The 22445-nt window shown below is 46.8% G+C and overlaps 1 protein-coding gene across 3 annotated transcripts in view; it reads left to right on the top strand.

Annotated features, from left to right (window-relative positions):
* The window catches only part of kay (transcription factor kayak), a 61121-nt gene that overhangs the window by 32717 nt on the left and 5959 nt on the right, over window positions 1-22445 (top strand). Inside the window, exon 1 of one of the 3 annotated variants that reach the window (XM_031969775.2) lies at window positions 12288-12833. The exons of the other annotated variants lie outside the window; for them this stretch is intronic. Within the exon in view, the coding sequence (XP_031825635.1) occupies window positions 12765-12833 (69 nt within the window). The 5' untranslated portion in view covers window positions 12288-12764. Of the gene's footprint in view, window positions 1-12287; window positions 12834-22445 lie in introns of those variants that run through there. 3 annotated transcript variants of the gene reach the window in all.

Below are 22445 nucleotides of genomic sequence, written 5' to 3'. Positions count from 1 at the left end.
CAGATTGATCTTTTCGATGGGAATCGAGTCCGGGTTCAAGGCCAAGTGCACGCGAGGCGCGCGGGAAAATGATTGTTTCGAAGCAACAATGTTTTCCCGTCTGGTGTAAAGAAGGACAAAAGAGCTCGCAGCTCTCTGTTCCTCGGAAAGAGCCGCGGCCGCGATATTTCCGCGTGCATTTCGCCGAACACTGTCGCGTAGAAAACGAACAGCGCGGCTTATGCAATCGGCGCATGCTCGCACGAACCGTTCGCGTGCGCCTATGGTGAAAACCGTAACAAAACGGGGGAAAGTCGTGTGCAGCGGATCGCGCGCGTGCGCGACCGCGAGTGCAACTGCTGCGTATTTATCGTGTTTACATTCTTTGTTCTTTGTCCCCGGCCGCGCGGCTGGCGGATCCGTCGTATTTGCGCCGGTTCGCGATTTTCCAGCTCGGTTTTCGAGCCGAACCAATACGACCGGCTCTCTTCTCTCGTTTCTTACGGGTTTCCTGGTCTGTCGACGCCTCGAACCGAATGTATTCGTCGTTTAAACCGATCGACGAATATTTCCGCTTCATCTTAGTGTTCTAGATCCGAAATCTGAACTAATTAATCAACTCAATTGGAGTTTCATCGTCGAAACTTGCAATTATATTCATTTTCTTCTTGATCTAATCGGTGGAGGGAGAATAGAGAATTGGAAAGAGAAAAGCAAACTGAAAGATCGTTAGGTAAAAAGATTCAATTAATACAAGATACCGATCGTTACACCTTGATTAAGTCATTCCCGATGGAACAATCAAGGGACCAACTCACCGTTTCCGTATACCGAAAATAAACGGAGAATCACGTGTACAACGCATCGCGCCGCGAAAGCAACAAGTCGCGCGATGAAATTTTAATTCCGGCCACATGAATATGCGAGGAGCGCGAAGGTGATCCGATTGGCCAGAAACCTGACCGCAGCCGAATTCATCATCGACGATAATCGCGGCCACGCTCGTTGGATCCGTTGTTTAAAAGCGGGTGACGCAATCAGGAATTCTAATTACGGAAACGCTTTCCGTTTCCCCGTTTTTCCTCCCTTTTTGCGTATCGGGCGAGAAGCCGCGCACGATAACCGCCTTTTTCCTCCCGCCGAGGCGCTCCCCGCTGGAACCGGCGCGCATAGTATTACTATTGTTTTCCTATCGAGTCCGTCGGATGAAAAACAGCGAGCGAGCGGAATAAATGATTACGAAATTATGTGCCGACCATTAAGTTTTCCGCTTCCAACAGGATCGGACAAAGGAGATTAGAATTCGTGGCGAGTCCTGCGCGCGGGGTTTCCCAACCCCTCTTTCGCTAGAAGTAATCCCCGCTCAATATTCCCGGCCCGTTTCCCCGGTATTTCATATTTTCCCTCCAGCCCCGCGTCGTTTCTCGCCGCGAAAAATCGTAACTCCGACAAATTGTTTTCCGGAGTTCCTCGAGGAACTTCGGATCCGTCGATGCTGCGCTCTCGCGATACTGCAATCTGCAGGATGAGCACCCGGCAGCCACCGCGACGGTCGAGCGGTTGCAATACGATACGCCGCTTAACCCTTTGCACTCGAAAGTTTTTCGATGGAAATATTCAATATTTCTCGACGAGATATAGGCGATATTGAAACTAATTTAACGATAATTCGTAGATAAATTCAGCAACAGGTGTTTTATTTCAATATTTCACGTGGCAGTGCAAACTTTCATTTGAAATATTAAATATTCAGCTTCATAGTTTTGTTATATTGAATCATATGGTGACTGAGAGTGCAAAGGGTTAATAGGGTAGATTTCGGTGAGATGTTATTAATCATTGAGAGACAGAAGCTTTTAACGCTCTCGTGAGATTCTGATTAAAACGAGAGCAAACTCATACTGTCTTAGTCTTCGATGATTCGAGTTCATTTCGAAGCTAATAAAATCGCAGTAATTACTGATCATGGAGACTGCTAGGATAGTAAATTGTAATCAAATTTATAGTTACAAGCCTTGAATCTTGAGATCGTCTTTGAAGCCTGATTTGACAGATAAATCTCTCGAAATCTTGATTTCATGGACACTCTTACAGCTGCTGATAAGCAGTGAGGTTTGGAAACGTTTTAGAAACGTTGTCGATCACTTCGTTCCTCGAACGACTTGCTCAACGTCGATATCCACGTGACTTATTCCGAAAGTTGCTCTCTCCGCGAGTGTCACGAGTTTTAATTAACCCTTCGAACTCTGTAGGCTCCAATATTGCACCAGTTATGATGTCAAATATTTCAACGAATCAAAGAAACTACCCCAAAATTATTAGATTTTCGAGATTTTATTAGAATGTTATAAAATTTCTCATTTTCATTCAGTTCAACGTTTCATTCGGTATTATTCTGCTCCATTTAATCAACATTTCGCCAGACAGCACGATCCATTTTTCCGCGGAACGGCGTGATAAAGGAATTTCCGGGGAACACGTCCGTCGAAGCGTTCCCACGCGGCCGGGCATCGTCGGAGTAAGGCGTTCCGCGGTTCCGTTTCTTATTTCCATTCCAAGCGTTCAATTAGCAGTTCAATTACCGCGTAACGCGACAGATTTAAATCGAGATACGGCGCCGCGACCGAGCGCGTATCCCGGTCGCGCTGTAATTTTCACCGACCGATTAATCGATACGTTTCCCGAATATCATATCTGTCGTCGTTCTAAATTTAACAATCGCGAAAAATAGCGCAGAAACGGCCGCGTAGGAGTCCCACGGCTAATCGCTTCCGGTTCGAATCGTCGGAGGATGTTCACGGTCGGCCGCCATTTTTTCGTGTCCTTCCTCCGGAGAGCGCGAGCGAAATACAGACGTGTTTCCTTTGTTATCCAAGGCTGCGCCGCGCGCACGTACTCTTCTTTTCTCTTTTCTTTCTCTCGTCTCGCGCCACCGCGACGTAATTCTATTGTTTATCCGTAATTTCGCCGTTTCACGAGGAAAACATCCACGCGGAATCGCTTCAATGCGGTCGAAAGTTATTTGAATCCTTTCGAATTTGAGACTCGGTGAATTCGTTTAGATTTCTCGTGTGTTTTAGTAACGAGAATTATTATAGTTCACTCAATGAAACGACGATTATATGAAAACATGAATGATTTAATATTTGATTCTTTCCATTTTGTGTATCTTCCACCGTGAAATCGTGCGGCAACGTGTTAATAAAGTAGTAATAATTGAGTCGAGATACCACGAAGATTTATATTTGGTTTCTGAAATTATTGTATAATATATACAGAAACTCTCTGACCTAAAAACGAAGAAACGAATGAACAAACGATTTATTCCATTAAAATCAAGCATCAGATATCAAAAGTCGGCTTAACCGCTTCCGAACGACACAGTTGATCAAGGAAATTGTTCTATTACAATTCATCGAGACACGTTTTGGGTAATAAATCGTAATAAAATTTCTAGTCTCGATAAGTCTCGATCGTCTTCTCGAGGCTTTTTAGTCCCGATTGTACTCAAACCTTACAGGTGTCGATAAGCTCCGAATCTTCGATAAATCCCCAAATCCCGGAAGTCTCGATTAATCTCGAATCTTTAGAGTCCCGATCGCCTTGGAAGCCTCGCAGGTCTCGATAAGCTTCGAATCTATGCAGCAGCGATCGTCTCCGAAGCCCGCAGCGTTGTAAACTGCAGCTATCGATGAATATCGAATCTTCAACGTTCCGTTCGCCTGGGAAACATCGGAGGCCTCGATCGTCTTAAGACTCTTAATTGTCTCGGAAGTCTCGGCCGCTCGCAATCCCCGCTGTTTACTCAGGAAGCAGCCGAACGACGCTGCGCACGGTTCATCGGCGAGGAATTAACGCGAGATTAGGAACTGGAACGCATCTCGGCGTCCCGTGCACACGCGCGTCGCGCGATAATTGTGACCTCGGTCAATTCGATGCGCTAATTACGGGGCGTTTTTTCGCCCCGCGAAACCTGAACGCGAAGAGGCCCCGACTGTTTCGTGCTCGACGAGATATTCGCCGGATGAACTGTTAACGATGGCGCGGCGGACTGTGGAGTCTGGAAAAAATTGTGAATTGAATCTGAAAAATGAGAAAGTTATCACTCGAACGCCTCATTGCGAAATCTACATTCCTCTGTAACCCTTCACGGACGAATGTCGACACTTCGCCGAGATCGAACCGTCACGTTTGTAATACTAAGTTGCACAAACGATTTAACTACTTGGACGTCAAGAAATCAGTATGTAGCTCTCCCTTATTCCATTTTTGGGAGTTCGATGTAATTTGGCAGAACCTGTGGAAGGTTTTCTTGCTTTAACCCTTTGCGGACGAATATCATTTCGGCAGATCAAATGTCCATATTTGGAGAAGTAAGTCGCAAACAAATGATTTAATTACTTGAATAGCAAGAGATCAGTGTATTTCCTTTCTTTCTATTAATTAAGCAATCGATGTATAATTTAACTTCGTCTGCTTGAGGTTTCCTATATTTCGAAGAATCTCCGTGCGCAAAGGGTTAATCTACATCCCTCAACACAATTTCCAATACACACGCAATAATCAGCGCATTCCTTCAAATCTCAGCGAAACATCTTCCCATGAGTCTCAGTTAACTATAAATTCCCTCGTCAAAGCTCCCATCGCAACGAGCGTTCGCTCCCAGAAGCCTGGCGCGTCGCCAGAAGCGAATGAATAACAATAGCGACTGCAATGATCAAACGTGTGCACGCTACTCGAAAGAAAGCACCGGTTCCGCTGAAAAATCGGTAGCTTCCGCTATACTTTGCATTCAGAAGAATTTCCCTTAGCGAACGCGTTCGTTGCTTTTCCTCGGAGGTTGGAAAAAACGAGCGTCGGGAGAACTGCGAGGCCGTGATTTCCTAGCGAAGTGGTCCTAATCACCGTGGAAAATAACGATAACCGCGAACGAGAGGGGCCCGATCGTGTCGCAGTTCGCAGCGACCTTGGAGTCGCCCACCAGTCGAGTGCTCCGTTGATCTTGGCCTGACATTTCAATGGCCTCCGTGGCCGAGGTTTTCGTGGAAAACCCGTTGCCCCGGCTCCTTAGGTTTTCGGATCAGGCGTCGATGCGCCCCGCCCGCCCCCTCGAATACTTGTCCCGCATAATTAGCTGGAGAAGCGGCTCCAGCGTCTGGAGAACCTCTCCGGAGCACTGAATATTCGCTTGTCTGTATCAGCGAATGGATCTTCGTCTCGATAAGATCAAACGAAATGTCTTGAGACGTATTGGAAATGGCTGATTAACCAGTTGACTGTAATTTAGTTGGAAAAACCTGGTTCTGCGCAATAAAATCGGAAAATGGAGCGTACTCGTCGAACTTTGAGGACGAATGTCGACGTTTCAGATGAAATTCTCATATTTGGAACACTAAGTCGCAAACGAATGATTTAATTACTTGAATAGCAAGATCAGTTTCCTTTTTTTCTATTGTTTATGCATTCTATGTGCAATTCAGCTTTATATGTTGCAAGCTTAAACTTTAAACAGTCTCCGTTCGCAAAGTTAATGAAAGATCAAACGAAGAATTACATTTTTACGTGGAAAAATGAAGAATTCATGGCTGAAAGAATTAAAAACACAGTTAACTGGTTAAATAACGAAACAGTATAGATTCTACAGTGTGACTTTATTATAGCGGCTTTGAAAAACACGTTTTTCTTTGCAAGACCGTTTATGGCCTGGAGAAAAGTCTCTTGACTTCGCGTGACAAAATCCAGACACATCTGGTTGCCTTTCTATCGACTTTCTTTAGACTGAAGATATACGAACGTTGGGCATTTTTGTTTTTGCTAGCATTAGTAATAATTCAAGATGTGATTCCTACTGGGTTGTTTGAGTAAAAGGAAGGAAAAGCGAATATTTATAGACATTCTTTAGGTTGTTATATCTTGTCAGGTTCGTGAAGATTTTAAACAGAATTTAACAAACATAAATATCACTTAAATGTTGTGAAAATAAGTGAAATATTATTCTTCTGTCATCAGTCACTATATTTTATGACGTAGAGTATGCATAGAATTTTTCTCTTTCCAATAGATTATTGACAAAGTTGTGTCACAGTTCAGAGATAAATCATAGGGCAAAGGGTTAAGGAAAGGTAAATAGCAATAAGTAGAAAGTTGATGTTTGTTACTTTTCATTCGTCGGAAACGATGTGTTGCACGTAATAAAATATTAGAATCGTGGGGACTGTTACTAGAATAAATGGTAGCGAGCGCGTTAACACTAGAACTACCATTCAAGTGAAGACAGTCGATTTCAAGATTCTCATTTCGCTATTAATAAAGATTTTTAGTCTATCGTTTAATTGCTAATCGTTCATATAACGTTCTAGACATATATAACACAAATCTAAAATTTACAAAATCGAATCCCTCATTCTCTCCCGTAAGTTAGACATTTTGGTTTACTCGATGTCTGAAAATGCATCACTATAATCACGGACGCTCGCGTTAGTAGCTGAAATTTATCCGGCGTTCGATGCGTTAAGCTGAATCCCTGCATTGCGGGTGCAGCGAGCGTTTCGAGTCTCACGAAATGAGCTTCGCTAATTTTCCGAAATTATATATAGCTCGGTCTGATTGCTCGGCGGCTCTAGCGTCGAAGCGGCCGAGGTTGGACCCAAGAAACCAGCGAGAGACGGACGAGAGTTGAATTTAGAACGGATTCCAGAGATCGGGCGCGATCCCATCGGACGTTTTACCTTGTACCGGTTTCGCGGCCGATCGTTAGCTCGTTACGTAAGCCGAAATTATCCACGCGGCGGATCGATACCGTCGGTCGGTCGGTCGGTAATCACCGATGCAAATTAGCTCCACTGATTGAGACCGTCTCTATCCGTGTTTCGCGTGGGGTCACATTGTTTTCTAATTGCTCCTCGTTGCACGGTGACTCCGCACAATTTCCCAGGTGCCTTTTAAACAACAATTGAACCGTTCGCTGCTCGGTTAATCGCGTTTCTCGATTTGCCTCTCAATTGTAGCGGAATAATTGATCATCCATAGTCTCGGCGCATCTTTGAAGGATCGTAGACTAGTTTCACTTATGAATACCTCGCGATCGAAGCTCATTACAATAGCAATCACTCGATCACCTTAACAAATGAACCTTCCTAATTGACTGTAATTATCCCCTTAACCCCAAAGAAACGCCACTTTGAATGACAACCGTATTATTCAAAAGGGACCTGCACCTCGACTTGCATTACTCGAAATTTCATCGCTCGTTATTCAATTTAATCTTACGACATAAAGAAACGGTTCTCGCAGAAGACAGCGTCGGAACTGAAAAGTGTCCTTTCTCATTGCCTCTTTCGTCAGTAATAAAATATCGAAAGGTGACATCATCGTGACACGCTCGACGTCGTGTTACTTAATCTTTCTCCAAAAATTAATCGCTTCCAACCTCTCACAAATACCCTTCAATCATTCAATCATTCCTTTCAAACTCCTGTAATCAACGTATTTCAAATTGAATACCGAAACCATACCAACGGATAACACCATACGATCTCAGAATTATCAGAATTAACACTGGAACTACCGCACAGGTCAAAATGACGTTCCAATAAAATTGTTGAAACTATTGAATACATTGTTAATTTGCGTTCATATGTTGATATTAATTTCATACTGCATAAATTTTGTTATAATCACGAAATAAAATCCAGCCCATAGAGGGTTAAATCTCGTACACTGCATCGACATCTAAAATCTCGAAACAAAATAGCTTTCTCACCAACTTACGTACGCTTCCTCGTCACTTAGTTTCAAAGAACATCGTCCGATCGGAAAACGTCGAACACCCACCGAAAAACTTTCGACTGCAACGGGTTAGACATTCGCGGAACGTCGATACTGCCAAGGATTCCGGCAACAAAGCGAATCGCGGGTGCGCATGTACCTGGCATAATTCACCGTATAATTAGTCCGGCATCGATATACGCGGGCGGCTCCGAGAACCGCGCGGGTCCGTCGTTCCGACGAACCGTCCGTCGGAGCGTCGCGTGTTTGTTGAATCCGGTAGTTTCCTGTTAATCGTGCCGCCCCCCGCTCCCCCGCCCCCCGCCGTTCTTATCACGGGGCTCGGGAAATATGCCGGCAGTTCCCGGAATTCGAAATTGCCGCGCGGGACGCCGGAGGAAGAGGAGTGGGCGGCGTATAGAGATATCCGGAGAGGGTTGGCTAAATTAATACGGATAATAGGTGGCTGTACCGGCGCAGCCAAGACCTCGGTGAATTTCGAGGAAATGTTTATGCCGGTGCCGATAACTGCGGTGTCGCCTGCGCTCGATCGCTGCGACCTTGCCTCCGAACGACGTCGCCTTTAACCCTTTGCGGACGGATGTCGGCATTTCGGCGAGGTGAAATGTTCAGATTTGGAAGATAAGTCGTGGACAAATGTCCTATGAAACCACGTCGCCTATGATTACTTTCGTTTGATTAAATAATAGATTCGTTAAAGAATAACGCTAAATTCGCAAATATATTCCTCGGAAAGCATCGTCGCGGAATCTATTATTTAATTTTCCGGTTTCCCAGGCATTCCGCGTGAAAATAAACGCGAGTACAGCTGTTTCACGGCGATTTTTATTCGCGATCGGTGTAATAAGATCGGAGGAGCCGGACGGAAACGCCTCCCAGCGTTGTTTGGTGTTTAAAAATTCCTCGGGCAACGCCGGCTGGTAAAACACCGGCGATTGTTTATTGTAATCTGGCGCTGCCGCATGTTTTCATATCAGGACGCTCAGATAAGCTGGTTTTGAATGTCCATCTCGTGTTCGAGCGGAGTCGCGCTCGCTCGCTCGCACGCTCGCGCGCCGGTTCGTTTCCGAGTGACGCAAAAGCGAACAGGTTTTTCCCGCCGGCATTCCAATTATCTCGCCGTTTTTCCCCCCCAGTTGTCGCGAAACTTGCGTCAAAATACTCCCTCTTTAATAATTAATCAGCTCGAACGAGCGAACGAGCGCGTTACGCGAGCGTGTACCGCCAGGCGGGATCGTTAACGAGGAAAAAGGAGGAACAAAAGGAAAAACGCAGTGCGTTCGCGCGTTCGTCGACATCTTCGCCGCGGCGCTGCTCTCCGAGGCGGCCACGTGATCCAAGATGGAGGAACGGCTACTTCGGGAAACGCGATTTCTTTCGTGAACCGTGAACTTCAGAATGTGAGGGGTTTATGAAATTGCGAGGTTTATGATAGCTTTGACGGTTTTAACGATAAATAATTCAAATATGCACCCTAATATAAAATAGATGCTTTAACTCGTTCGGCGATCCAGTACCGTCCGCCATCTTTGTAAGCAACGTGTCCGTGAATATTGCTCGTTTCCTAATTCATTAGGAATTAGATTCTCCGACTGTACCTGTGCAGAAGCGAGTATTGTTGGATTAATAATATAAAACAATGTTCGAAAGATGTGAACGGTTAAGTCGTTCGATATCTTCAGATTTTCTGAGTTTCAGGGGATGAATAATATTCCTTTCAGTTATTAAAGGATTTATTCACTCCTTCGGTTTCCTAGGTCAGAAAGCCGCTCTTTTTATAGCTTCTGAATACGTTGTGCAATCATTTCAGAAGCCAGAGCGTTTCTTTTCTCAATTTCTTCCTGGACTGCACCGCTTTGGCTTCCGAGCGACTCGGGTTTTGGGATAGTTTCGTTACTGTGTGCTCTAGATTTCTTATACCTTACGATTACTTAGCAATAAATCTTCGAAAGGAAACAGTTAAAAATTCGGGACCCACTGACAGTAATTCCGACAGCGCGGCGAAGGAAGCCACATATCCTGGAAGCGCTCAGCGAGATAACCAGCAAAGCTGTTGAACGTCCGTCCAGCGACGCGTTTCTGAGCGACGCTGCGAGGCGATTATTTATCGAACAGATTAATTCTTCGAATGTTTCCTTCCCCTCTCTCCCCTCCAACGGAAGACCCGCGGATTTCAATCGGAATCGGGACGCCTCGGTGTCGCTCGGCTTTTCTGCGGAGCCGGAGCAGCCCGTTGGCAACGCTCCAAGCCGACGAATCGCGGGGAAGCCGGCGACGACGACAAACGGCGCTCCACAGGTGTTTAAACTTAGAACGCTGGCTAATTAAGATCCTCCAGGCGGACGCGCAATTGGGAATTTCACGAATGCCGGGAAAAACCACCGTTCGCGAATAAACTCGGCCGACTGCGGCCCTAGTTCTCGTGTCTCGGCCATTTCCAACTAACACTGATTTTTCTCAGTCTACTTGGACATTTTGCTTCTCGAAAAACAACGAAGTTTATAGTTTCAATAGTATTCCTCTGTACCGGGTACTGTTTCACGACGAGAGCGGGAGAACGATTCAAATTCAAATTTCAAGCTAATCGTCTCGCTTCGTGTTCCTTCGCAGTTTGTTTATATGAATAGCGGCAAATTACGCGCGTTAAACCCTTGGCCTATTTGTTCCTCAACTCTGAGCGATACGGCAGTTTGTCATTAATTTATTGGACAAAGAGGAAAATTCTAAGCGTATGTTGTGCCTATATTTCCTTTTAAGTATAGTTGATTATAGAGGAATAATATTTCGAATTCGAATGAACTGAGTAGTATATATATTTGTTGAATCACGTTGAAAATCTCCACGAGTCTCACTCGTAGGTCAAGGGGTTAACCCTTCGGGGACCAGTGTCACATAGGGTCATCGATTTCGTTGAAACTTTGCATATTGGTAGATTTGGTTCTCCTGTTTCCGAATATATACCATTATAAGGGCAGACACTCAATAGTTTCTTAGATATTCGTTACTAAAAATTGATCACGTCAATAAGTACAGTATCAATCAGAATGATTACCAAGTTGAACAATGGCGTGCAGTTAACGTTCTGGAATTGTATTGTAAACAAAGCATTCGAGCTGTTTCCTAGCATTCAGCGTTCCGAACGTTCGAAAACGTCCTCATTCCAAATCCACCCATCGCAGCCGAAAATCCGGCGAGATTTATTCGCCGGAGCACGCGACTAATCGAGTCAACTTAAATTCGATTCGCGGCGAGACGTTTTTCGCCCTCCTCCGATCAAAGTTCGCGGCGGGCAGGGCGTTAATCGAATGAAACTGGACCGGATCACGGGATTCCGCGTGCAGCCGCGACGATCGTCGCGCGAGTAATTTCAGCGTCGGTCGGGACGCGTGTTCTCGCGGCTAGTAAAGACGTCGTCGCATCGTTGTAAATCTCTAGCCGGATAAATCGCGACGGGCGGAGCGGGCGTGCGTCGGAGCCGTGCGCGCGGAGGTTCTCGGGCCGTTACGCGATTCCGAAAGAATGTTGCTCTCCCGTCCGGGGCCCGGAACAATGGAGAAAGTCGTAAAGCCGACGCGCACCCCCTTTCTTATCTGGCCGGTCATAAACCTGACGGGTGACCGTCGCGGGCCGCGCTAAATATCCAAACTCGCCATCCGACGTGTTCTCGCGCGGCGCATAAAACTCGCGCTCCGCCGGGAGAGAGGTTTAAATGGACACCGGCGTAGATAGATAGATCTTTCGGCGTACAGGTAACTGCTTTATCAAGCGAGCTGCTCGCTGGATTTGCTGGCGTACGCGGCTCAGAATGGCTCTTTCGAAAATTTCGAGTGTTTCGTACGCTTGAAGACAGCGATTCGAACGTTTCAGCTGCTCGAGCGTTCGGTCCTTTGGAATATTCTTTCGTTGCTTTCCCTTTTATTCCAACACCTGGATTCTACCCTTAATTACACTGTTGGTGTATAGGTGGTTGTGAAATGTTACTGACAATAAGCGAAGCTAGATCTAAGCAGTGAATTGTAATTCATCAATTATATCCTCCGTTGGTCTCATATAAATGTGATTATTTTAGATTATAAGATCTTATCTATTATAAGATCTTATCTTATAATATTATAGATTTTATCTATTATAGATCTTATCTCATTTATTATATACATGTGATTATTTTAGATTTTATTTAGTTCAATTCAGTGTTTTCACGGTTTCAAGAAACCCTCGTTGACAGTTGTCTGTGGTGGTCAGAGGGTTGAAAGAGACACCCCGCGAGAGGTGCGCGCGACGCGTCGAACGCATCGATACCCCGGAGAACGTCGGGAAAAGAAATGGCGAGAAGGTCAATGCGCCATCCGAAGAATCGAACGGGGGCGCGGAAATCCTCCCACCTTTTCTTCCCCGGGCCCACTCTCTCCCTCCCGTTCCCTCGCTCTCGCGCTCTCTCTCCGTCGAGCGCACATACTCGAAATTCGAAGGTTATTTTTAGATTAGGTTTCCTCGTCGCGTATGGCCACGAAGAGCAGCGGCACGTCGGCCGAGGGAGAGGCTCAGTGTAAGAGAGGCGTCGGTGGAGGACGCAGTGGTGACGAACTCTTTCGAAAAGTGTGGAGAACCCGACGAAGACGACGAAAGAAGAGATCGCGCGCGCGACCGAGGAGAACCAAGAGGGAGAAAGAGAGGGAGAGAGAGAGAGAAAGAGAGAGAGGACGCGAGAATTGATAAGAGGGGAGGGGAGGCGCACACCGACGTCCCGAACGATCTCCCACGAACGAACGATCGACTGAAATTACCGTTTTCATACTTCATCCCCCGAACCACCCCCCTTTCACGACTTCCCCGGCGGAACCGCGAGTTCCCCCGATTCCCCCGGAAACCCCGAATCCCCGGAAACCGTCCCTGTCGCTGGAGACATCCACTTCCACCCCGAACTCACCCCCATTGTTTACTTTCATTCGACGACGAAACGAACACTGAACGAACCAATTCGACGCCTCGAGTCTGCTATGGCTGCCACCGCCATGGATCCCGTCGACATCGCGAACATACTCGCGCAGGAACTGCTTTATCAGCAGGTAAACCGTGTTTCAGAGTTTGCCCCGGATGTTCGACGTTTTTTACTGGGATTGACGGTGAAGTCTTTCCGTTGTTTAACCGGAACCTTGAAACCCGAATAACACTCTCGCGACGATCGCCTTTTTAATTCTATGTTTACCGTTCGCCGATGAGTTTCATTAATTCGGAGGCGAATGTGATTGACCCGCGTGATCCGAGAGTCACGAAGCTATTTCGGAAGAGTCGGATAGCAACGTGTTAATTTTATTTCCCGATTGTGCGAAATTGTTTTAATGCGACGGGTTTATTCGCGCGCGGAGAGCAGGGTTCTCGTTCGCTGGAAAGCTTCTCGCGTGTGTTACGTCATGCCGAAAGTATTCCTCGGCTCGATATCACTGAAAATAATAGAACGGACGGGGTTTCCGCGGAACGAGGCGAAAATCTGTGGTTTCTTTTGTTGTCCGCCGGCGAGTGCCACTGTCATTTAGGCAGAGGCCGAAGCGACGACTTATTTCGAAAGCGGCGACGGTATTTTCGCTGTCCAGCGACAAATCAATCCGTTCTCCAATTCTGTCGGCTCCCATGCGGTCCTTGCCAGAAAGCACAATCTGGAAGCTGAGCTAGAAGGATTAACGATGACAGGTTTCACGAGTGGGAGAAAGTGAAAATAGAAAGGAGGAAACTTATTGGAATCGGAGAATCGATTGGAACATCGAATCAGTCGGATTAACAAGCTGTCCGTTATCGAAAAGAGATTCTCAACAATTACAATTACTTCTCTAGAACCTCCTAAAAATAAAAAACCATAAATAATAACTCAAAACCAGAGAACTGATGAATCTGTTAACGCTAGATTCACAAATCTACCCTCTTCCCAGTAAAAATCGATGTCCGTTTCGAAATTGGAGCTTCAGAAATAGACGGCACGCGAGTTCGCGCAATTGCATCAGTGAAAATCGCCGTTTACCGAGTAACGTCCGTAAAATCGAGCACGCCTCGAAGTTAAGGGCGTGGATCGTAAAGTCGCAAGCGCGAGAAGGGAAAAAGGGGCGATTCCGTCGAGCCGCGAGAAAAGTCTCGTGAAAGTGGTCCGTTTAAATTTAGAGCGGCCGCTTAGAATACCGTCGGGCACGCTTCTAAATTCGATTCGAGTCTGACGTGGCCGGCTTATTGTTGACGGATCGTCGACACGCCGGATCGGAGTTCGATCGTTATTGCCCGGCCGTCTCCCGCGGCACAATGTAGCCTTCTGTCCGCGATGAAAACAAGCACAAAGGACCTCGGGTAGGATCGAAAGCGATCGTCTAAAATAAACACGCCACTTGGCAGCCATTCGAGCCCGCTGTTTCATTCAATGGGCCATTAGCGCGACCGGCGAATTAACATCGTCGATCCGCCCTTTCCGCGATCTGTCGTCCGATCTTGCTCTTGGATCCGTATCCTCTTTCGAACCTGGTAGACTATTTAGGAATCTGTTACACCGATTTCCATTTGTACCTCGTTTCCCCGAGTTAACACGATGGCCACTCGGTTACAACCTCAACGGTGTTCCCTCGAACGGGAAAAGAGACGATTCGCCTCGGTCTGCCCTGCGAAAACCGAAATCGGTGTTCGGAGTGACGTCTTAAGCTGCGACTTCCAACTGAAATTTCTTGTCTTTCTATGGAAAGATTGAATTTCTATGGAAGATACAGAAGATCGCGAATGATCTTTCATCGATCAGTGATCTGTAGTCTATATTGTTTACAAATTAGTTTATGTTTCTACGTGTATATCATTTGAAACCGGTAGCCGAAGCTTCGTTTTTCGACGCCAGATCGATGCATCGTTGAGAAGTTAATGGATTGAGAGGACACGCGTGGATTTCCCATTGAAAATCGAGAAATTATAAGTGTACGCAGGAGGTAGGAACGAAATTGATTGGGTCTGTGCGTCGTTAAACGTTTCCGTGCCGGGACAACAGGGGAAAATCGTTTTCGGGCAGCGCCGGTTTACAGTCTGTTTGCTTCGGCCGAGCTGGTGGAACTACCAGCGCCGTTGCACAACGTTGCTCAATCCTTGCTCGTCCGCGTCGCAATAATGCTGCCCGCGTGTGTTCAACCAGGGCTCAATAACAAGGATATCTCGCGTCGAAATAGACTTTCTCCATCAAGTTCATCGGCGCGCCGGCCGCCATATTGTTTTTTTCGCTCCGCGCGTCTGGCGACGCTATAGGACTGCTGCGTTCCCTTGAAACTTCAGGGAAACGCGTGTTTCCGTGTCTCTTTGTTTTTCTCGTCGTCTTTCGCATAAATACATTCGTGAATCTTCCGTTGTAAATTCAAATTGTCAATACTCATCCACAGCTGTTGCATTTCGGGCGTTTTAACGGCGTTTTCGTATTGCCGATCTTAATTCATAGATCTTTCAAACTTCTCGTTGTTTCTGATGTATTTCTTCGCTTGCTCTATTAGTATCAATCCTTAATTATTCATTCTCAAGCTCCGCGTCGCGCAACATTCCCACGGAAGCGCGAGCAGAACAGTTCAGAAAGGTGCAACAGTTTGAAACAGAAGCCGCGCGAACGGTAGAACTGAAGATCACGCTACAGTCGCCCGACGATCGTAGGAAGGATCGTCCTGCTTCGAATTAAGCGTCCGATTACGATTATTTTATCGTCCTGGTCGCCGAGGCGAGCCTCTCGCCGGCGAGAAGTCTATTTCTCGCTGTATAGTGTTACGTGCACGTGCGCGTTCCTTTTCTCTGTTAACCCCTCGCCTTGTCGTTCCTCTCGCAGCTGCGATCATCGAATGCAAATATCAACAATGAGCGCGAAATGATATTGTGCCCGAATAAAAAACATAAAACGATATTTCTGTCTATCGAATTTCGCGCGGAACCTTATGCAACATCGTAAGGCGAAGGGTTAAGTCCACGTAGATAAGGTTGACAAGTCTCGTTGAGAATGTTTACCATTCAAATCGAATGCTACCTCGTGCCGTTAATCCCATTGAATATTAACACGTTAACTGCCGCAGCAGCCCCGGGCCTTAGCAAATATAAACAAATATAAACTTCAACGGAAGGTACAAATAACTGAGATAACATCGTGCTTAACACTTCGACGAGTAAACACTCGTCGAAACTGCTGTGCAGTCGAAACAGTTTTCTTAATTGATCAGAAACTAAAAAGTCAAGATACAAGTCGGTTCGTTTGATAAGTCACGAAGAAAATTAATGTTCAAGTTTATATAAAAATTTGCGACGCGGCAGTCGAAGTGTCGAATCGTTGAACCTCGAAATCATTTTCCCCGGCGACAGTCATTCTTTCCCCGGCCGCTCGCGCGAGCAAACGCTCTAGAACTCGCCCGCTATCTGGCTAGGCGTTTCGCAACGATTTTCTGGTCGCCGATATCGCCCTTTGTCCGCCACACGCGGGCCCAGGGCAGATTAAAACAGCGAACACCGCTTATTTATAGACGTGGCCGAAGGCTGTGTGTGTGCGTGCGTGCGCGTGCACGCTCGCGCGAATGTCGCGGGAGCCGACTGCACATCGCGAAACGGAAGATGACGCGTGCCAACGGCGACGAACTTCGCCGGAAAAAAGAGTTCGCGCGAAATTCGGGGTCCACGCGCGCGCGAGCAAGGACCGCGGTGGCCGCGGCCGAGAGACGCTCGCGGTTCGCCGAAAAAGTGGAGCGGAAGGGAGTCGGAGGAAGTTTCGTTCGATGACTGTCGGGGATGGGATTGGTTTCGGTAGGCTGGAAGCCATTTTTGTCGGGGAAAATCGGTGGATGCTTTTAGTTGATGCTATAATAAGGAAAATGGGAGTTGGCAATACTTTCTGGGGAACTGTTGGAGACGGATATAGATTCTGGTTCGATTTTGCGTTGAAGAATACAATAGGCTATACAAATTTGAAATGGTATGTACGATATAATCTGTTTTAGAAGAGTGAGAAACTATTAGTTGCTGATACCAACTCATTAGTGTTTCTATTACAATATTATACCGCTCACTTTCATTTCGTTTTATCCGCCGTCGCTCGCGATTCAGAGTCCAGTTAGGTTCCACGTTGAAGAAAACAACGGAACGCTGTTTGTAAAAGTGCCAAACGATATTTTCTTTATACTGCTTTTCAAAAGAACAATAAGTCATTAATTGTTACACCTGATAGTAGCTTATCGCCGGCTCGATTGCAAGATTATACCGTTGCAGGCTCGCATTTCGCTTCCATTCGCGGCGTTATCTGCGTTTTCTATCGCGACCTTGCCGTCGCTCGGCCGATTTCGAAAGATCTCTAGATCCCCGGCGATAATTGGAATACCGTCCGAGTCGATTAATCGCGACGGTACCCCTTTTCCCGGCCCCGATCGTCGACACCGGCGTGTCGATCGTAGAAATTCATTCGGGAAAATGAAAAGAATGCTTGATTTATCGACGCTCCTCTCGCATGCCCGAAAGAATTGCTTCATACGGCCGGCATTATGGAATGCTGCGCATACCATGCATCCTGTCGAGATTAATGATACCGGCGAGGTACACGCGCAAGAAACGAGACGCGCCGTACGCACGGCTACTCGCAGAAACCGCGTGCGCACGGTTTTTTCGTCGCTGCTCGCCGCGCGGCCGCGACTTCGGCAATGCCTCGTTGCGTGTTACCTCTGGCACGATAATGCTTCGACTAACGCTAAGATTGCAGAGCATTTGACACGTAATCCGTATAGAAATCGTAACAATAGATTCTTCTCCTCAGCTTCGGACGTTCGTTCTAGCCTAACATTCATACATTTAACCTAACTGCCAGTTACCTTTCAAAGGTACGACAAAGGAAATTATACCGTCAGAAAGTATATTCATCCACTTATCATTTGGCACCAAATTTAGTCTCCTGTGACAAGCGGTCGAATAATTATGCCAGTTTTCCGTAGCACTGTCACTTGCTTCAATAAGTGTTTCGAAGAGAGTCGAGCAAAAACAATTCTCCTGATACGAAATAGGGACTGTATTATATTCCGACGAGTTCGATCGCAATGTCAGTTCAGTGTACGATGTTGCAAAACAAAGAAGTACGACAATCCCGGTGGATAATCGTCGCAAAGGCTGAATCTTCGCGCGGAAGTCGCGAGGATCCCGGTCGCCATTGTTACGCAAAATTCAGGTAGCCGCGCCGTGAAACGAGCTGTCCGCTCCCCGGACGCGGCGCGACGCGTTCCCCGTAGAGGCGTCGACTCGTCGGAACCTGCGCAGACACACACGTCCGACAAAAATGTTAGAGTTCAAGCCCGCCGTCGTCGGACGTCGATGCGGCGCAAGGTGAACGCCCCGTCGGTCAACGAATCCGTCGTACAATAATCCCGGTCTCGTGACTCCTACGGAGAAAAAAAAGGCCAGATAGCGCCGACGCATCCTTTTTCTCTCGTTCGCCTCTTTTCTTCCTTTTTAACGTCGGCTCCGCTCGCCTACGAGACTTGAACTTCTTGAACTTGAAACGTGTCCTTCTGGCCGGTTTGTTTGTCGCGGATCTTGTTGCGCGTGACACTCAATCCCGCTGGTACCATTTGTCCGCCTCTCGCTCGCCGGGTTTTCGAGAGGAATATCCGCGAGAATGTTGTCCGACGCTAGAACCACCGGACGACTGAAAACAACCGATTTCAAGATTCTCCTTTCAATATTATCCGGACGATAAACACGCTTTCGCGAGAAATTTCGAAAGGAACTCCCGCGCTTCGCGCGAGTTCCACGAGAGATCCGCTTCCCCAATTCTCGCGAGAAATTATAAATAACTCTGTGTCACTTCTGGGTAACTCTACTGTTAAGATCAGCTCGTCGATGTTCGTTCGATCGTTTTCTTTAGAAATGGCAGATCAATCGCTGCCGATTCCCCGATAATGTTCGTCGGTGGTAATTGCGATCGTGAAGCAACCGGTCGTCGCGAGTCGGGTAATTAACAATCTTACGCATCGGAATTACAAGGTTTCCGATCGTATTCTTCGCTGCCGTCTATGCAAATAGCCTAATTACCGTTCTCGACGGAATAACATTATCCTCCGACGAATCAATCGTTCTCAACCGTGAAATATACTTTGCCTTATCCCACGGACCCGTTCGCGATCCCCGTTTAGAGAGGTGCAATTTCGTAATTCCAAACGTTCGCGATCTTATCGCTCGCGTTAGGCGCTCGGCAATCTGTCGGGCACATCGCGCCGCGAACACGCGATCGACCAATTTCTATTACCCAAACAAAGTCGGCGCTTTTTATCTCCCGCGTAGCCGGGGAACGCGGTTAATCCGTTGGCGAAAGCGGGCAATCGGGGGATCACGTGGCTTCCCGGATTAAAGAGAGCCGGCCGTCGGTGCCGACAATCTTCCAGCGCAAACACGGCGACATCGAGTCCCCAGGGCAAACAAAATCCGTTTCCTTTTTTCCGGAAAGGGCGACTGCCGCCCCGATGACCACACCTTTGTCGCCCGACGAGCTTCCTCGAGCCGATACCGGGCCGCATAGGAAGCAAACACGGCACGGTACAGCTGAAACCTGCCTGTTCGCAAACACCGCGCCCATCATGCCCCGAAATTCGAACACCGATACCCCGTTTAACCCCTTGGCGCACCATTTTACTATCGATAATCTGCAGGAAATGCAACAAAATTGTCCATTCTACTTCCAGTGGAAATTTTATTTCAAGATAATACAATGATAGTAAAATTGTTTGCTCTGATCCGTGGTTGAGTAGCATCGATTGCTGTTAAATTAGTCTAGAAATCTTCATTGCGAGTCTCACTCGTTATTGTATGGGGTTAATCCTCGAAGCTCGCGGTGAATCGGAAATTTGAACTCGAAACCTTCGGCAGAGGAAATTAAATTATACAACGACCTCTTAAATATTGGAGACAAAGAGAACTAGAAATTGAGAAGCCGATGCGGCGAAGTCCACTAGAGGAAAATTGAGAAAATGTGTTGGCTTCTGAATGATTGTGCAACATATTCGGAAGAAAGAGCAAACGAAGAAGCATTCATTAAAATTCACAGAAATCAGAAGATATCTGGAAACCACCGTCTTGGCATCTAGTAACTAATTTCTAGCTCGCCGTGGTGGAATCAATAATATTCGTCCGCATTGATCGACACGAGAGATTGTTTTTCTGTCATCAATCAGTTCCGCTAAAATAAACGCACGCTTGGACCAGTGCCAAGTTTCACTGCCAAACGTGAAGTTATGGAAACGAAAGAGTGCGTTTACTTTTAAAGCGTCGTATTCGAAGTCGATTTGCGGGGCTGAAAGTAGAAGCTTCGCGCTTTGCGACGAGTCCAGGCAGAGCGTCGCAGGAATTTTCGTTTCGAAGTTACGGGGGTTCGAAGCATCGATCATCGACCGAGGCGTTACCGTGGTCCGAGCGGAACAGGAGTAACAATGGAGCCGTTTCCGTGATATATGGGCGCGACCGATGAATTTCGCGATCGTGCTAAATCGAGACGGCCGTACAGGGGCAAAGACAGCCGCTTCCAAGTACCATATTACCTGATTTATACGCGCGGGCGCATCATATTCGAGGCTGCAATAAATTGCGGTTAACTCGCCTCGAAGGTCAAGACGATGGATTAACCCCTTTGAGGCGCGGACGATTTTGGCGCTGTTCGGATCGCATTAATTCTCGGATATTCGTTCCTCAAGGCTTCGATTATTTTCACGCGCAGGGATATTCCTAGTCGAATTCTGATTCGAGCCTCGGGATTCCTTTTCGTAAGGGGTGTATCTCTGAATGGCGGCCATTTTGGAGATTCACTGCCATTTTCAACTGACGGGGAACCTTCTCAACCAGCCGATTTTAAACCCTTGCCTTGTAACAACGTGTCGGACTCGTGAAGATTTGAAACAGAATTTAACAAACGTAAATGTTACTTAATTTGTGTGAATACAAAGTGAATAGTACTCTTACGAATTATTATAGATTAGAGCATAGATGTAGAGTATACCTAGGATTCTTGTCCTTTTCCAATAAATTTTTAATAATAAAGGTGTGTCGATCATAGTTGAGAAAGGAAGGTCAAGGGGTTAACCCTTTGCGGACGAACGTCGGCATTTTGGCGGAATCAGATTTCCACGTTTGAAATACCAAATTACAAACAAATGATTCAGCTACTCGAACAGTGAGAAATCAGTACTTTACGATTTGAGCATTGAATGTTTCATTTAGCAGAATCTGCAGGTTTCCTATACTTTCAACAATCTTCTTAAAGGGTTAATGAAACTTATCGAAATTATTTTACATATATTTTCCTATCGACCAATATCTACTTTGAATGGGTGAAAACACCCCATAGTTAAGGGTTGAAATTATATTTTGTACAGTATCTCTAACACTAGACGCAGGAAAGAAATCTAAATTGAGATATAAGATACATTCTGATGTCAATATATTAAGATCAAATATTCTCTTGCCAATTATCTCACGTAAGTTTCATTAATCCTTCGTTTCCTCCAAAATTCCACCCTCTCCATTCGTGACTTCAATTCTCGTTTATTCCACCCTATAGCAGAATTCCACTACAGCTCAGTTCTCACATGAGTCAACTTAACACTTAGCCAACCGAATGAGGAGATCTCCCACTTTCCACTTAGCAACGTATCGCCTTTCATTCTGTTTATGTTTCCTTTTGTCGTTTAGTAAGCCTCAAAGTCGGATTATTCGCAATCCATCAAATACAGTTCTTACGAAACACAGTTTCCGATTGAACTTCAATCGAAGATAACGGAGGAGGTTGTAGTTACAGTTCTTTCTATGCAGTCGCCTATTAACCAGTAGCTCCCCAAAGGATCAACCACGTCATCCCAAAAATTCCGACAGAAAGCATCGGTAACGGGTCGTTCCCCGTTCGGTAGCTCCGTCGCGGACACGGTTGCTCCGATCCATTTTACAGCTCGCTCTCCCGGGAGGGACGAAAATGAGACGTTCTAACGATCATGGTAGCCGTCGGTGTCCCCGAGAATCACGGTCGCCATGGTTATTTTGGAAGTGGAGGAATTCGTGGGGACCCGAGGTCGGAATTCCAGAAACCGGTGTGCGCGTCCCCGCGGCGGTAACGATTCGGTAACGCCTAAGTTTATCGCACCGGGCATTCTTGAACTTGTTGCGCGGCCGAACGGCGAGGCGGCGAGGCGGCGGCGGTGTGTGTATCGGTTGGGTGGGCCGCGAACTTTGTGGGTGGGTGATTACTCTCCCGTTTAAGTTGCGCCGCGCCGCGCCGGTGTGCGCGCCGGGAGTAATTTTAGCGATGACACTCGGCCAGATGCGGGGTACCGCCGATTATGCACCGTAATTCCGCGGTAAAAATACACCGGCGATAAATTTTCGTCCAAAACCGGCGAATGAGTTCTCTCTACCTGTGGGGGTCACCGAGGATTCCATTTACACGGAGTCATCGCCGCGCGTCCGCCAGCGGCCGGCCACGCTTCGAATTCTCCGCTCGCCTCGGCGGACCACGCGCGAACAACGACACTCCGCGTTGACAAACGAGAAAACGGAAGTTCGAGTTTCTAATTTTAATCGTCACGCGCGTGCACCGCGCCGAGATTGAATCTTTGGATTCCGTTTTGGCCGCTTCGATCGGAACGAGCCTTTCGCGCCGCCGAAATCCGGGAATATCTTAC

This window comes from Nomia melanderi, chromosome 8, assembly GCF_051020985.1.
Source record: "Nomia melanderi isolate GNS246 chromosome 8, iyNomMela1, whole genome shotgun sequence".
Lineage (NCBI taxonomy): Eukaryota > Metazoa > Arthropoda > Insecta > Hymenoptera > Halictidae > Nomia > Nomia melanderi.
This window is presented reverse-complemented; position numbering and strand designations above follow the sequence as displayed.